The following is a 15,360-nucleotide window of genomic DNA, read 5'->3' on the forward strand; positions in this document are numbered from 1 at the left end:
CACTGCGTACCAAACACCCAGATAGTTGGAGTCCACGCTCTCCACTGAGGACCAGTAGAAGGCTAGCAGGAGCTTCTGGTTCAGGTTATTCTTCCTTACGACGCGGAGTTATTTCAGCCGCTGCTGGACCTTCTTCTTTATCTTATGGTCGACGGAGATGTGAGTGCCCAGAAACCTAAAGATGGAGACAGAATCCAACCATTCTCCCTTTATAATAAGAGGGGAATGAACCTGTCTGTGCCTTATGAAGTCTATTATGAGTTCTTTTGTTTTAAAGACCATCAGCTTCAGGTTACAGAAGCAAAACAGAATACCGGTACATGTGTGTGAGTGAGAGGGAGGCAGGTAGAAAAAGGTGAATATGTAAGGAGAAAAGGTAGTGCAAGGTGGATAAATGCAAGGGGTCAACCATCAAAAGCAATGAACAGTGAAGTCGAGTTATTTTTCAAGTGATTTTTGAAGCTTGAAGAAGTTATTTTAATGGTTTTTTGTATTTTGTAAGCAAATACCAGCAGCATTTTTATAACGTAACAATAAAGGCTATTTATAACTTCAGCACCAACACTTTGTTTGCTCTGATAAAGTTTAAATAAAGAAGGATTGAAGAAGACACAGCATATTGAAAACATGTTTTATTCACACAATGCAAAACAACTTTGGATCTGTTGACATCATATTCCTGCTAAATGATATGATATAGTCAATGCATCTTTTTAAACACATTTGTATTTGGCATCAAACCTCTATTTTTATGTACACTTTTCTGTAACGAGAGAGAAAACTCGTTACTCGTGCAAACACCGAGTGTAACAGGGAGTGTATTCAATGCGAATATTTTTTACTTTTAGATTAGCAACCCAGACTCTAGCAGTTCATCCAGATGGTTTGTCACACTGGAGCAGCACTTCGGCACTTCAGTGTTTGTCATCTGTTTCAGTTTATTCCTCTTAATATCAGGATTCAAGATGCTGACCGCGTAAATCCAACCCCAGCATCTGATTCCCTTTATATCATCTCAGCGGTCTATTCTGTTCTGGTAAATGAACGGAGAACAAATCTTCCCTTGAACAATATTTATATTAGACAACTATTGGTTATGACTGCACGTCGAGTTTATGCATTCTACAAAGAAACACAGAAACGGCTAAATCAGTTGCCTTACACAAGCAGGGCTGCTGTTGCTGTAATGTATAATGGAATAAATTCACCCCTCTATATAAGAAAATACAGCCTTTAACTCTGTGTGGGGAAAACTAGTTTGTACAATTCAAACCTCTACGTCACTTCCCCAGCGCGTCTGCCTCCGCCTCTCCTTCTCTCACCCTCTCTTTCTCTCTCCTCATGGTTGCAATGGCCACAGCCTCATCAAAGCACATGCTGAGGGGACTGTTTCTGACTTCGGCCCTGTCCCTCCTCCCCTCTCTCTCCCGGCTATCTCCCCTGAGCTTTGGACTCTCTTTCTTCTCAGAGCCCTCGTCGCTCTGGTCTCCGTCCTTGTCCTGCTCTCCTGGGACTCTCAGCGTGTTGTCTCTCCCTCTGTCGCCGTCTCTTCTCTCTCTTTGCTGCTGCTGCTGTCGGATGGTCAGGGCGGTGATTCTGCAGTGCTGCGGCTTCGGAGGCACCACCGGCACGGCTTTAACTTGGTAGATCTTCGGCTGTGAGGAGACCAGCGTGCTTCCGACACCCTCTAAGGGGCCGTCACTCTTCTCACTCTCTCTTCCCTCTTTCATATCAGAGCCCACCTCTTTAAATTGGTTCTCTTCACTTGGCGCAGTTTCAAGTTGCTCATCGGCTGTCTGTTTACCATCGCTCTCATTCTCTGGCTGATCTGAAAACGCTTCTGCTGTGACATGTTCCTGAGAGTCTTCCTTGCTGGCCATCTTCTCATGAGTTTCTCTCTGGGTCTCATCTTCGTTAAACTCTTGTTGCATTTCTAAACTTGTTGGCGCTCCTTCAGCCGTCTCAACTGGTTCACCGTCTATTTCTATCATACCTTCCGTCTTCTTCGCCTCCTCTTTGTCGTCTTCCACCATTTCCTTTGATCCGTGCTCTTCGTCCTGTTCATCTTTTACCAAATGTTCTTGCCCAACATCACCCTCCCTCTCAGACTGCGCCTTTTCCTCATCTTCTATCACTTCAGATACAATGTCCTCAAGTTCTTCCCAAATGTCATTGTGTGTCCCACAGATTTGGGTATCCTGCTCATTGCTACTGTCGTGTTCTCTGTCAGCTTTTCCCTCTGAGGTTTCTTCCCTCATTCTCTCGTCACTTTCCTCTATTTTCAGTACAAACTGTTCACACATGTCCTCCATTTCATTGCATATCACACCATTCTCCCCCTCCTTATTGTCTCTCTCTGTTGTACCCCCTCCATTACAGCTTCTGGTATGATTTGTTGATTCAGTTTCTTTCTGGTTCATCATTTCCTGAGATGGACAATCGCTGTGAGCAATTTCAACTACTTCCTTCACCTCCTCAACGCTCGTGCCAGCCACAGTGCTGGATTCGTCAGCGTCCTCGGTGACTGGCAGTGGAAACTCTGTACAGCAGGTTGTTGAGGATATTTCACTTTCAGTATCTTTCATAATATCCAGATGTTCCTCTGTTTCTCTGCTGCAGATAGTTAAGAGACAAAAACAGTTTAGACGCGTACAATATAAGTGAGACTTTAAGACATATTAACGTTTGTTTATAGAATTTTTTGAGCTCTAATTTTGAGCTTCTTCTTTAATATTTCTTCCTGATTTAATTAAACTTGTAGCAGTTTGTTCTTGTAGCATTTCTCAAGCTGATGACACAAAGTTTAATGTATCAAAAGAGAATTCCCCTCAGTTTGTTATGATTTTCTAATGGAGGGACGGGAAGGACATGTGGTGCTATCTGCCACACTGTACTTTTAATCTTTTTCCACCAGGGGGTGCACACAGGTTTCAGGCATTAGCCTTCAAATCATCCAAGTAGTGGCCACTGTGACCACACAACTTAACTACAGGATACTGGAAAACAAATCACCACAGCAAAACAAGAGTGAAGTGATTATAGTGTCTTTTGAAAAGTGTGCAGTTCGGTTTCTTCTCCAAAATCAGCCACAAAAACATAACTGACATGTAAACCTTTTCAAGTTTATATGTTAAGCATGCTAGCACTATTTACATCTTTCTCATTCATGTGGAATAACGTTTCTCATAAGTAAGGTCAAATAGCCTGTTCACTCTCCATTCTATTTCTGTTTGGCCTTCTCAAACTCCTGAGGGAAATATCTGGGTCATTACAGTCTAAAGGTTTCACCGGCTGACTGTTGTCTGGGTATATTCAGATTATTAGGTTGCTGGACCCAGTTGCAGAGAAAGATGAAAACAATAAGGCGAGTTTAAAATCAAAATAACGAACTGAAAGATGCTCAAACATCATATGTCAGACAGGTGGTGCAGAACCTGGTCACATTCTAATTAAACATCAAGCATTTAAGCTACAATCACACACACTGTTGTGGTTTTCTGACTCACTGTTAGTGTAAAATAACAGATAAAATAGTTGTTGTTGTGCTTTTTCTGTCTGCCAGTCAGGAAAGATTAAGACAAAAATGCACATGCATGGTAACTATAATGATAAATACTAAAATCTGAGATTGTAATCAGTTGTCACCTTTGCACGTCGTTTTCCAGCTGGTCTCCTTCCTGATGAACTTTAGTTTCCTCTTGTTTTTCTATCATCTCCTTTTCATCCAGTCCATTTTTATCTTCTCTGTCGTTCACTTCTACCTGCTCCCGCTCTCCCGTAGTTGTTTCTGTACATGCCGAATGTTCAGTTTTCAGTGACTGGCAGTCTCTTTCTTCAGAGCTCTCTATGTAATGCACAGAAACGCTATCATGAGGGGAACTTTCCTCTCCATCAGTTTCAGGTTCCAACCCAGAGATTGTGTTCAAAAAGAAATCCGGTGGAAGGCTTTTAACGAACATGCTCTCGTCTTCCTCGCTACTGTACTCGTTATCACCAATGTCATCCCCCATAGCCTCGTCTTCAGATGAAGACTCATCCGGTCCGTGGACAGGCGAGGTCATGTAAGGCAGGCTGAGGGATTTTGTGTGTCGACTGTGCAAGTCGAGACTGAGCGGTCTGTGTGGGTTTGACTCGCTGGGACTTTGAGGGCCTGGACGCAGGCGTGACTGTGGCTCTGGAGGACAAGGAGAAGTCTGAACTTGAGCCATTGATTCATACTCATCGTCTGAGTGACAAGGAGGTTCAACAGAGAACTCCTGCACCTATTGGGGAAAAAAGAGGAACCACATTAAAAAGCTTTCACAAATACAGCGTAATACTGCTCCTGTGCAAATAACCATTTTCTTCTGCAAACCTCCAACTTCTTATGTGCTAAGAAAGATTTGCAACCATAAAAAACACACCTGATAAGAGACACTGCAGTCCATATGGTCCATTCCACTGCAGTCCATTTGGTCCAGGAATTCAAAGTTGTCTTGAATGTAGCCAAACATATTCTGGTTGTCGCCTGCCACCTCTGTTGAGTTGAGAACATCAGAAGCATTGAACTCTCCATTATCTTCATGCTGAGTGTCCTCTGGCTGAAGCTCGGACGTCTCACTAACTTTCATTTCTGTCAATGAAACAACGATCATGAGTTAATGAGTTTCACGACTGAGTAAAATTCATTTGTTGCACTGTACTTGCAATAGTTTAATTCTAAGACAGCTGCAGAAAAACAAAGAGAAAAAACTAATTTCTGGGGAAAATACAAGCGTAAGATTATTGGGCTTATTTTTTGACTGATTCTCAAAATGTGCTTGGAGGAAATAAATAAAAACAAAAATGCTCAAGTATTTTAAAAGACTATAGTCAAAGGTTGGGGCAAAAAAGACTTAGAGCAGTTGAATGGATGTCATCCTTCAGATTACAATGACGCTGGGGCGGTCGTGGCTCAAGAGTTGGGAGTTCGCCTTGTAATCGGAAGGTTGCCGGTTCGAGCCTCGGCTTGGACAGTCTCGGTCGTTGTGTCCTTGGGCAAGACACTTCACCCGTTGCCTGCTGGTGGTGGTCAGAGGGCTCGGTGGCGCCAGTGTCCGGCAGCCTCGCCTCTGTCAGTGCGCCCCAGGGTGGCTGTGGCTACAATGTAGCTTGCCATCACCAGTGTGTGAATGTGTGTGTGAATGGGTGGATGACTGGATATGTAAAGCGCTTTGGGGTCCTTAGGGACTAGTAAAGCACTATATAAATACAGGCCATTTACCATTACCCTAATGTGGTAATTTGCACAAAACACATACAGAAGTCAGATTGGCAAGTATTTGGTATTCCTGTTAAAGGGCACCATCGAAAAAGTTGAAGGTCAAACGTTTGACCCGTTTATGAAACTTAGCAGAACTGTTTGTGGAATTTTATATAAAACGACATTAAAACTCAGGGTTACATTACAAAAAGTCAACAAAGAGAAAAACCGCTAGTCCCCCTGGGAGTGTTTCCTCGATAGGTGCACCGGAGGTCTTGACTATTTGTACCAAATTTTAAAGAAATCTTTGTAGTAGCAACTAAGACGTTTAAGTTTGAACCAGAAAATCAATAACTGATGTGCAAAACAGTTATTATTTGCAGTCCTTGTAAGAAAAAGTGGTCATTGTAATAAAAAAGTTCAAATTACCCATATATTCATCATCTTCAACATTTTGTTCAGCATTTTTGGCATCACCTTTGTTATCTTCTTCTGAGTTGGACAGGAGGCTTTTGGCTCGTTGTCTCTTAGGTTCATCTCCTTTCTCTTCTGCTCCTTTTTCCGTTTTCTCCTCAGCACCACCTGCTGCCACCGAATCCTCTGTCGTCTCCACGTCTTCTGCACTGCTTTTCTCCTTTTCACTTTTCACTTCCTCCTCCTCCTTCTTGGTTTCTTCCACATTCCATTCCATTACTCTGCTTACCTTTTTCGCTGCCTTTTCTGCTCCCGCCTTGTCACCCCCGTTTTTGTCTCTACGTTGTATGATCCTGTCAGCTCCGCCCCCTTGAAGAACCCCTAAAGCCAGGTTAGAGGTGATATGTAGTGGCACAGTAACCATGGTGGGTCCTGTGATGTGCATGGCTGCTCTCCGACCAGCTTTAGTGGATATTCCTGGAGATCTGGACTGGACAGTATCATTGCCTGCTAATCCTAAACCTTCTGGATCAAGAGCTGTGTAGGTACCCTGTACGCCTGCACCACCGCTTACTAGCCCTGTTCCCCTGCGGTAGGTCACAGCATATTCACTGGCACCTAATCCACCTGAAGATACTGGGAGCTCAGAGACAGCCTGAGGGGTGGTAGTGACAAGGGGAGACATGCTGGTGGAAGGAGGGCGCTGGCCAGGACGCCTGGTACCTAAAAATATAATGACAAATAAGTTTAGCCTAAGTGAAAGGTAAAGTTGAGTCTAAATTTTGATATTATCTGCAAACAATAATTTGAATCAACAATGAATCCTCCAAGATTGACAGAATCAAGTTTATGCATGATTATCCATGTTGAAACACCCGACTGTGCACCTTGGGCACTGACTTGATCTCAACTAATTTCACTGGGCTGGACTGAACCATGACCTCTTGACTGTATTTGTGCTTTTGGTGCTTTTTGGAGTATTTTGAGCTTATCTAATGATGTGGCTTTCTTTTTGCTTACTTGTATTTTTAAAAAAAACCCACAAAAGGTCTGTGCTCCAGGTTTGACAAGTGAAAATCTAGTAAAGTATACTTTTCACCAGTGTGGCAAAATATTCTCACAGCAGTTTGTAAAATAATCGTGTTTTTCCTGTTCACAAATATCCCATTTCTATGTTCACATACTTATTCATTCTATTTGTATTTATATTAGAGGGGAGGTCTTGAGGTGTTACATTTCTACCTTCTGTTTTTCAAACATGAGTTTGTGTATGTCTGATACCAACTTCATTCATGTATTTTCTGTTGTGTTTTCATTTACTCCAAACGATCTTATATGTAGGGATTTTTTCCAGGTACACAAAATCATTTCTCTTGTTTAAGTGGAGAAAAAGTCCACATTTGGAGACTTAGGGATTGGAGGTGCCAATGGGTATTTTAGGACATTTATTTTAACTGCTCTATTAAGAGTTTGTTAGAGATTTGTTAGTTCCACATGGTGTACGGTAGGTTAAATATTAACAACAGCAGTGACTCCAGACATGCTCATAAAAGTATGGCACAAGTTTGACTATCGCATGGACAAATGGCCTGCTCAAAGTGGAGCACTTTTGAACACTGTAAATTTTCAGAATCAGAATCACGTTTTTTGCAAAGCTTTTACACAAACGGGGAATTTGTCTTGGTGTCATTGATACAGAAACAGAATATGTAGTATTTACAGTATATATAATCTATATTTCTCTATATAAATACACTAAATAAGAATATATACTAAATGCCTACAGATGTTAGAATATAAATTAAAAATTAAATGAAGGTTATGGGTGGGGAGGCAAAATGTAGGTAGAACATGATGTGCAAAGCGCTGTTTTGTATGTAAAACCTTAATAATATTTTAAGATTTACCGCAAGTTTCTACGTCCATTACTTTAAAAAACATAGCCTCTCCAAACTGAATGATTCATTTTGATACACTCTGTACATTAGCTTCAAATTTACGCTAGCTCTCATGGGAAAAAACGAATCAGCTGGTGTCTATAAACGTTAATGGATTTTACATTTTGTCACGAGACTGGGTTAAATTCTAGCATTTTACTTTGTGCTACTTAAGATTAATTTGCATGTGTCACTCTTTGCATTGCACTGATGCAGTCTATAAATGTTTCTAGCTAGCCATTCTTGCTAGTGGTTGTAGTTAAACCGCTAGTAAATGTGGTCACTTCTTACTTCAAAATATGACTTGTAGTCACTGCTGGTAAAGTACTCTGAGACATCAGTAAGACTAGAAAAATTAAAAGCACTATATAAATACCAGCACAGTCCAAAAACTGCAATGGGGATGGCTTAATTGCTTCAAAGCGGGACTTTACGAAATGGCATGTAAAAGTGCTTTTTTCTTCAAGACATTAGAAAACAAACTCCATTCAACTCTATTGTGTGGTGATGGTGGAAGAAGTTCCCAGTCAGCTGTTCACTATCACCAGATGCATTTAAATGAAATTTTATCTACTCGTTTTCTTCTTATAAGTAAGCACTGTGAGTTCACATTTTAACAAACCTCAGAGTCTTACAGCTTAATCAAATCAAACAAATTAAATCAACATTTCAAATTCTTTATAGAAGAGTTTATATCTAAATAAATATGAAATTCACTTACTTCTTAACATTTTTACTGCATTTAATTATTTTTCTAAGTAACAAATTCATCATTTTAATGTTTCAGAAGACGATACCTTCATTTGGATAGGATGGGGAGCTGAGGGAGTCCATGCTTCTTGCAGGTCTCAGAGCAGGCCTTTCTTTCTCTGGAGCTGAAAAAATATAAAAATTATTTCTAAGATAAGTGAGATAATATATAGAGAGAAGCTGTTGGAACTGATCTATGGGAGACTTAAAACTGATGTCCAAAACAGCAGCCAGCAGCAACAGTTTTCTAAAAGTACATTAATAAAATGTGCCAAAATACAAACAAATTATATTTACATTTTTAAATATTAATATTTAAAAATATGTGAGTTTGAATGTCATTTTAAATGTTGCTATTTCCTAAAAGTGAGAAGAAATTAGAAAACAAACCAAAGAGAATAAAGTTGTCAACACGCAAACCTGTTTATGGAAAAGGAGAAATTAACTTAGTAGGAATAAATGATGTGACTCATTTCTATGTGAAGGTTTTGTACCTTTGGTTGAAGGTTTGTGTTTTCGCCGTGGATCCGGGAATCGTCCTCCAATGTTAAAGATGGACATCCACTTCCTGCCTTTAAGGGATCCTTTCCTCCTGAGGCGAGCAAGACATGCACATTTGCAAGAAGTTTATATGAAAAGAAATGTTATTTTCTAACATACAAGCATCACTTGTTCATTCACCTGATACTCTAAAAAGTGTAAGCGACTAAGATTTTGTGTATAACGGACAGTAATGGTGACCCAGATAAAGAAATGGTTTACTCACTTGTCTGTGCCTTCAATGATGGCATGGTAAGGTCTTATGGGAAGTGGACCATCTCCTGGACTGATGTTCCCATAGCTACAAGCTGGGGTGGGAACAGGCCGGAATAAACATTCCTCCGTGTTGGGGAATGCTGATGGGGATGGGAGGGACTTCCTTCTCTCGTTTGATATGTCTGAAGAGGTCAGAGGAAAGATTTTAAGCTGTGGTACATAAGTTTATCGCCTTTCTCTGCACGTGAGTGTCTGTGGATGCACATCTGTGTTCTGACCTGCATCGGGAAACAGCTGAGGGACGTGTGTGAGAATGAACTCCACCACGATGGACTGGACCCTGACCTCCATGAAGGCCGCAGTGCCATTGAATCCTGTCGCTTCAATGTCTTTAGACCTTTTCATACAGATTGATAGATTGGTTTACTGATTGATTATCACAACTGCAAGACATGACTATGTGCTAAAGGAGAAGAAGGAATGGATGAAAACAACAGAAGAACAAAGTGAAGCAGAAAAGGAACAAGGAACAGGTAAGCAAAGGCAGCGGTGCACTATACAAGGTTATTGAATCGCATACAATATAAATTAAAATTACAGTAACTTTCAGCAGTTTATATATATAGTATTTTCCCTCAGAATGAAAGCAGGTAGTGTATCCCTCAGTTCACAAGAGCACATATCTGAGACACACTGATTTTTCATTAACACACCTGAGCAGGTTGGGGGCCCAGACAATGGCCAGGTTCCTGGAGTGCATGTTGGTTTCTGACGAATACGAGGCCATTCTGACAAGATGACGCATGAGAAACTCCAGAGTCCTGTAGGACACACATGATACATGATCAGCTTTTAAATCTGCAGCCTTGTTAGAAACAGTATTATTTTACACATCAACCACATAATAATCAGTATTATCATCTGTAAATGTGGGATTAATGGTGGTTTTCGTAAAGGAAATACTGTTATTGGTCAGTTCTTTACTTTTTAATTGGTAACTGTACTGGACTTTTGGACTGTGTGATCCAACTAAGTGAAGTATTTCAGCCATGTTGAACTGTAATGAGAGCCCAGGGTAGACCCAGGGCTCTCTTGGCTGGCTTTGGAATGCCTTGCATGCCCCTGGAGGACGAGGTGGTTAGGGAGAGAAGAGTGTCGGCATCTGTGCTTATGTTTCTACCCCACGATAATAGATGGATGATGGCGGACCAAAACCGTGCAGTTAGGTTCTGGTCTGCCAGTTCAGCCCATTTATATGTAATTAAGCAGCTTCACGGGGTCCAGTGTTATTATCTGTAAATGTACAGTTTTGTAATATTTTCCTACATGTCTTCCTTGTGGCAGTGAACTAAAATCTACATATAGAAGAATTTACTAAAGCCTACTAATCTCTGGTGAAGTAATAAAATTGAGCTGATCTGTTGTGATAGTTACTGGAGAGAAATAAAAGGAGATGCCCTCTGCTTGTGTGCAGAAATACAGGTTATTATATAGTAAAAGTGGCTGTCATTGGGATGCAGAGGGTTGTACCTGTAATGAGGTGCTGGTAGCTCTTTCAGGACATCACCGATCTTTACTAGCCTCTCCTCCTCTAGCTGGATGGCCACAGCTTCCTGTTAGGATATGTGTTATTTTCTGTTTTCATGCCTGTAGACCAGTCAAGGATTTTATTTTGTTTTTTTCGCATGTCTGAGATACTCACAGCAAATTTGTCATACAGCTGATATGTGAGCAGAGGGTTGGGCAGCTCTCTGAAATAAGCTTTACACAAAGAGCTGACACAGTGGATGTCCTGCAGGTACAAATCCTTGTTCAGTTCAGGATTTCCATCACTCTCAAACTCACCCCTGTTTTGAATGATAATAACATAATCGAATATCCATTAAAATATATGTGGATTATATTGTTTATTTACAGGTAAAGGTTGACCACACACAGACATTTTACCTGAGTTTCTGGATATTGGATGACACTCCAGACAACCTGTAGATCCCATCAACAATCCCATGATGCTCCACAAACTCACTGCAGCATCGCAGCACCAGTGGAACTGTGAGAGAAGACTCAAATGAATAACCTGGATATTGGCCTAATAAAAGCATGGAACATGTTCAATCTGTCATCTTTAGATACAAATATTTAGATGAAACTTTATTAATCCCTCGGGTTGCTTCCTAAGGGAAATTCTGGAAATTCGGTACATATACAGTCAATAAGTCTATCAAATCTATAATTTTATAACTAAAGCATACTGATGACTTTTGACTATGAAAATTTGCCCAGTTTCAATTGGTCCACGGATCTTATTGATAATGATCCTCTGACATCTAGAGGTTCATGCAGAGCATCAGGCATATGACTCAAAGACTCCTCGATCAAAACCTATGAAAGACTGTTGTAATGAATATAATTTCCAGGGTTAAAAACCTTTTTAAAAACTTATTTTAGGGTCAAAGTCACCACACCATTTATACTATATATATAAAACTTATATTGTGGTAGTTGAACAGGTTATTTTTAAGTACATTTCTGTAATACTGAGATTTGACAAATACAAACATGAAACTGATTTCAGCCACAGCTTTGTTGTTGTTTTGTCTTTGCTTATTGATAGTGAGAAAAATTAGCATACCAAACTATGACTGTGAACACAGCAAATATTCTGTCTGCTTAAAATAGTTATGTTTCCTTTGTCATTGTTGACATGTGGGCATTTAGCTTGAAGCACAGAAGTGCCAAAGACTACATGGATCCCTGAGAGGAATATTTCTGTTCTAAGGGTCACGGTTAAGTTGGCCAGGTGCACAGCAGATACCTTCCTCGTCCTTTCATCCCATTTATTGACATTATGTCCGATATTTTTTTGTTTATTTCATGTAAGTGGAAACATTACTGACAAGAAATGTGTTGCATCCCTGCTAAAATCTTAAAATACCAGAAAAGTAAAACAGAAGCTGAAGTGCAAAAATCATTGTTTCTCCAGTTATAGTACCACAAAAAAGTGTTTGCCCCCATCTGATTTCTTAGTTTGTTGCATATTAGACAAAGACAACCTGAATAAATACAAAATGCAGCTTTTAAATTGTAATTTCATTGTTCAATTGTCCCCTAAGCCTCATAATTGGCTTTGCCACCCTTGGCAACAACAACTGCAATGAACATTTGTGATCACTGCAATGAGTTTTTCACTTTGCTCTGGAGGAATTTTGGCTCACTCATGTTTGCAGGATGAATTAATAAAGCCACACTGGAGGGTTTTCAAGCATGAATGGCCAGTTTAAGGTCATGCTAAAGAATATTTCACTATGACACTCCAACACCATTATTTTGGAGTTTTTTAAACCAATCAGAGGTGGACTTGCTGGTGTTTTGGATCACTGTCCTTCTTTTCAGCTCAACTCTGTTTGAGGTTTAGGGCATGAACTGTTGGCCAGACGTTCTCCTTGAGCATTTCTGGTAAAGAGATGGTTCCATCAGTTACAGAAAGTCGTGCTGAAGCAGCAAAGCAGCCCCAGACCATCACACTATGCCCACTTATGACTGCTGGTCTGATGTTCTCCCAAAAAAGTCAACCTTTGTCTCATCAGTGCCAGAATACTTTCCCAAAAGTCTTTACCTTTTTTTTTTTTACTTACCCCCAAAGTAATTTGCCCTGCGATGTCCCACGCTTTGCCCACAATGAGTCAGTCGGGGTCACATTATAAAATGATTAAGACTTTTTCAAATGTTTGACTCAGCCTGGTGTGGTTTGACAAGCAAAGTCATAATCTGAACGTTGGCCTTCACGACTTGCCTATGCTTTTAAAAAAAGCATAGGCAAGCACTTTACTGCAGAGTGAGATGCTAAAGAGTTGAGAAACATGAGAAATATCCCATGAAATGTGCTTAATAGCAGGTTGCTTCAGTTTAGTAACACTTCTATGACATGTTTCATTTACATGGTATAAACGGTACTTCTGCTGATGTCTGACACCTATGTGTAAATGATTTATCTCTGCAGGATTGTGTTTAATGCAATGAAGAAAACTATGACAAGTGGAGAAAACAACAATAAGAGCAGGACATGTTTTCTAGTCAGGGTTGCTCACTTACCCTCTTGACCAGAGGTATTTAGATGCTCCAACAGATCACATCCAAACACCTTCTCTTTGTTGCCCCCTTTTCTTCGAACTCTCCTCATCTCTTCCTGTCTTCTCTTTTCACCTCACATTCAGACTGGTCCCCTCTACCCTGCTGGTGACGGTCAGGTTCACTGACTGTCTGTTCTGGATGCGTTGACCAAAATGGTTAAAGTGACGATGACTCTGATAAAACGTTGCACATTTCAGAGGTTTGACTGTGCTGCTGTTGCTTCTGTTTCCTTTGCTTCAGTGCATGTTGTTAGGTGCAGCTTGTTTCCTCTGTGAGCTGCGCTGCATTGGGGCTGTCACGTAAAATCGAGCGTTAGGACATACTTTGTTGTGTCTTCCTCCCTGCAAAAGCAGAAATGATAACGGTTTCGTTGTGGATATAGCAGTTTCACTTTTTAACAATGAACAATCTCACAGTTAAAATCAAACAAACTGCACTGAACGCTCGCCTTGCATATGACGCCTTCACTTCCCCCTGATGCACTCAATTTATTTTCGAATGAAAGGCCACACCCTTGCATCTGTACTTCTCGTATTCACTGAAAAGAGCCCCTGAACGTTTCGCTCCAATCATGCTATAAGGTTTCTCTGAGGTGGTGGACCAACTTAAGCTTCTAATCTCCGCTCCTGCCTGAGGACTACGCTCACTACAGAGCCCGGTCTGTCCTCCCTGCCCTCATGTCAGGGCCATCGCGGCCCTGTTCTCATTTCAGCGGAAGTCGAGCACTGAACATATAGATTCACAGAGACGTTCAAACTCTCTCCCCACTCTCTCCATCTTCCTGACACCTGCCGCTACTCTCCTATCATCCACCACCCTCCCAATCGGTCCACGTTTTTGGAAAGACTTTAAATGTGAGGAAACAAACAAATTAAAAAGCGAACACAAGTGTTCCTACCTTCACTCTGCATCGGCACACAAGTAGCAGCATAAAACGATGACGCAACAAACCACTAAACTTCCCCTGTTTAACTTCCTGAGTGTCTCTCCTTCTCTTGTGCTTTCTCTCTGTATTTGGCCCTCTGTTTCTCCGCCTCTGCTGAGTAGGGAAATCAGTTCATAGTATCTGTACAGTTCATCTATTTCCCTCACATGCGCTGCATTTGTCTCTCTGTGGGCCGACCTCCATCACCCTGACTGAAATAAGTAGATCTGAACGTACCTTAAAGATGAGGGATGAAATCTGATTACATTTTCTTCCATTTTAACAGTTTTACATCATTGCTACATATAAATATAAATAGATTCAGTATGTCAGTGAAATCATAAGATAAACTAAAGCTAGTCACACTGTGCCAATGAAGGAGAAGACAAACACATGAGCAAGAAAAGTAGTTCAGAAATGGTAAATGGCCTGTATTTATATAGCGCTTTACTAGTCCCTAAGGACCCCAAAGCACTTTACATATCCAGTCATCCACCCATTCACACACACATTCACACACTGGTAATGGCAGCTACATTGTAGCCACAGCCACCCTGGGGCACACTGACAGAGGCGAGGCTGCCGGACACTGGCGCCACCGGGCCCTCTGACCACCACCAGTAGGCAACGGGTGAAGTGTCTTGCCCAAGAACACAACGACCGAGACTGTCCAAGCTGGGGCTCGAACCGGCAACCTTCCGATTACAAGGCGAACTCCCAACTCTTGAGCCACAAAGAACACGAATGCACCACAAAGTAACAAAAGAGTCACAAAGCACTGCAGAGAAACATAAAAAGTCTAGTTGTTTGTGTGTGTGTGTGTGTGTGTGTGTGTGTCTACATTACACACTGTGTTGATGCTATTCTTGCAGTATCCTGTTATTTGAAATAAAGCCCTCAAAACATTATGTTTATGATGAGTTTCTGTGGACCTGCTGGGCTTTTTCCCTTTTACAGTTCATCACAGATGGTTTCTACTGTAAAAGGTTTAGTTGTAAGAATCCCTGTTAAAGCAGATAAGTGTGGAATACTTATCACACCTGATTGTTCTCCGACTGTTTTTCTCTATAGATGGTTTACCTTCCTTTACTTATTTGCATCTCTGAGCTACAGTTTTGTAACTTCCTGTATTTTAATATGCTCCATTGCTTCTTCAGCTGTTATCGTGCAATTTTCTTGTTGTATCATCTCTAACAAATTGGCACAACATAGTCACCACTTATAAT

The 15,360-nt window shown here is 40.9% G+C and overlaps 1 protein-coding gene across 2 annotated transcripts; it reads right to left on the reverse strand.

Annotated features, from left to right (window-relative positions):
* Positions 1-617: 617 nt before the first annotated feature.
* On the reverse strand, positions 618-14,163 carry si:dkeyp-68b7.12 (rho GTPase-activating protein 30). Of its 2 annotated transcripts, none has more exons than XM_026150661.1 (14): positions 14,108-14,163; positions 13,171-13,550; positions 11,026-11,128; positions 10,781-10,925; positions 10,609-10,691; positions 9,792-9,899; positions 9,357-9,475; positions 9,089-9,260; positions 8,817-8,914; positions 8,370-8,447; positions 5,699-6,358; positions 4,404-4,612; positions 3,646-4,262; positions 618-2,613 (listed from the first exon to the last, which is right to left on the reverse strand). In XM_026150661.1, the coding sequence occupies exons 2-14, from the start codon at positions 13,256-13,258 to the stop codon at positions 1,281-1,283; spliced, it is 3,813 nt and encodes a 1,270-aa protein (XP_026006446.1). In that variant the 5' UTR covers positions 13,259-13,550; positions 14,108-14,163; the 3' UTR covers positions 618-1,280. The 2 variants fall into 2 exon arrangements, with proteins under 2 accessions (XP_026006446.1, XP_026006445.1); XM_026150660.1 differs by having other exon boundaries at positions 5,651-6,358.
* Between the last annotated feature and the right edge of the window lie 1,197 nt (positions 14,164-15,360).

This window comes from Astatotilapia calliptera, chromosome 18, assembly GCF_900246225.1.
Source record: "Astatotilapia calliptera chromosome 18, fAstCal1.2, whole genome shotgun sequence".
Classification (NCBI taxonomy): domain Eukaryota; kingdom Metazoa; phylum Chordata; class Actinopteri; order Cichliformes; family Cichlidae; genus Astatotilapia; species Astatotilapia calliptera.

Bases quoted from the DNA above. Each gene is read 5' to 3' on its own strand.
- si:dkeyp-68b7.12 (XM_026150660.1), bottom strand. From the start codon at position 13,258: ATGAGGAGAGTTCGAAGAAAAGGGGGCAACAAAGAGAAGGTGTTTGGA. The intron at 4,263-4,403 runs GTGTGTTTTTTA...TTTCCCCAATAG, and splicing joins ACTGCAGTGTCTCTTATCAG to GTGCAGGAGTTCTCTGTTGA. The intron at 2,614-3,645 runs GTGACAACTGAT...AACTATCTGCAG, and splicing joins CTGGAAAACGACGTGCAAAG to CAGAGAAACAGAGGAACATC.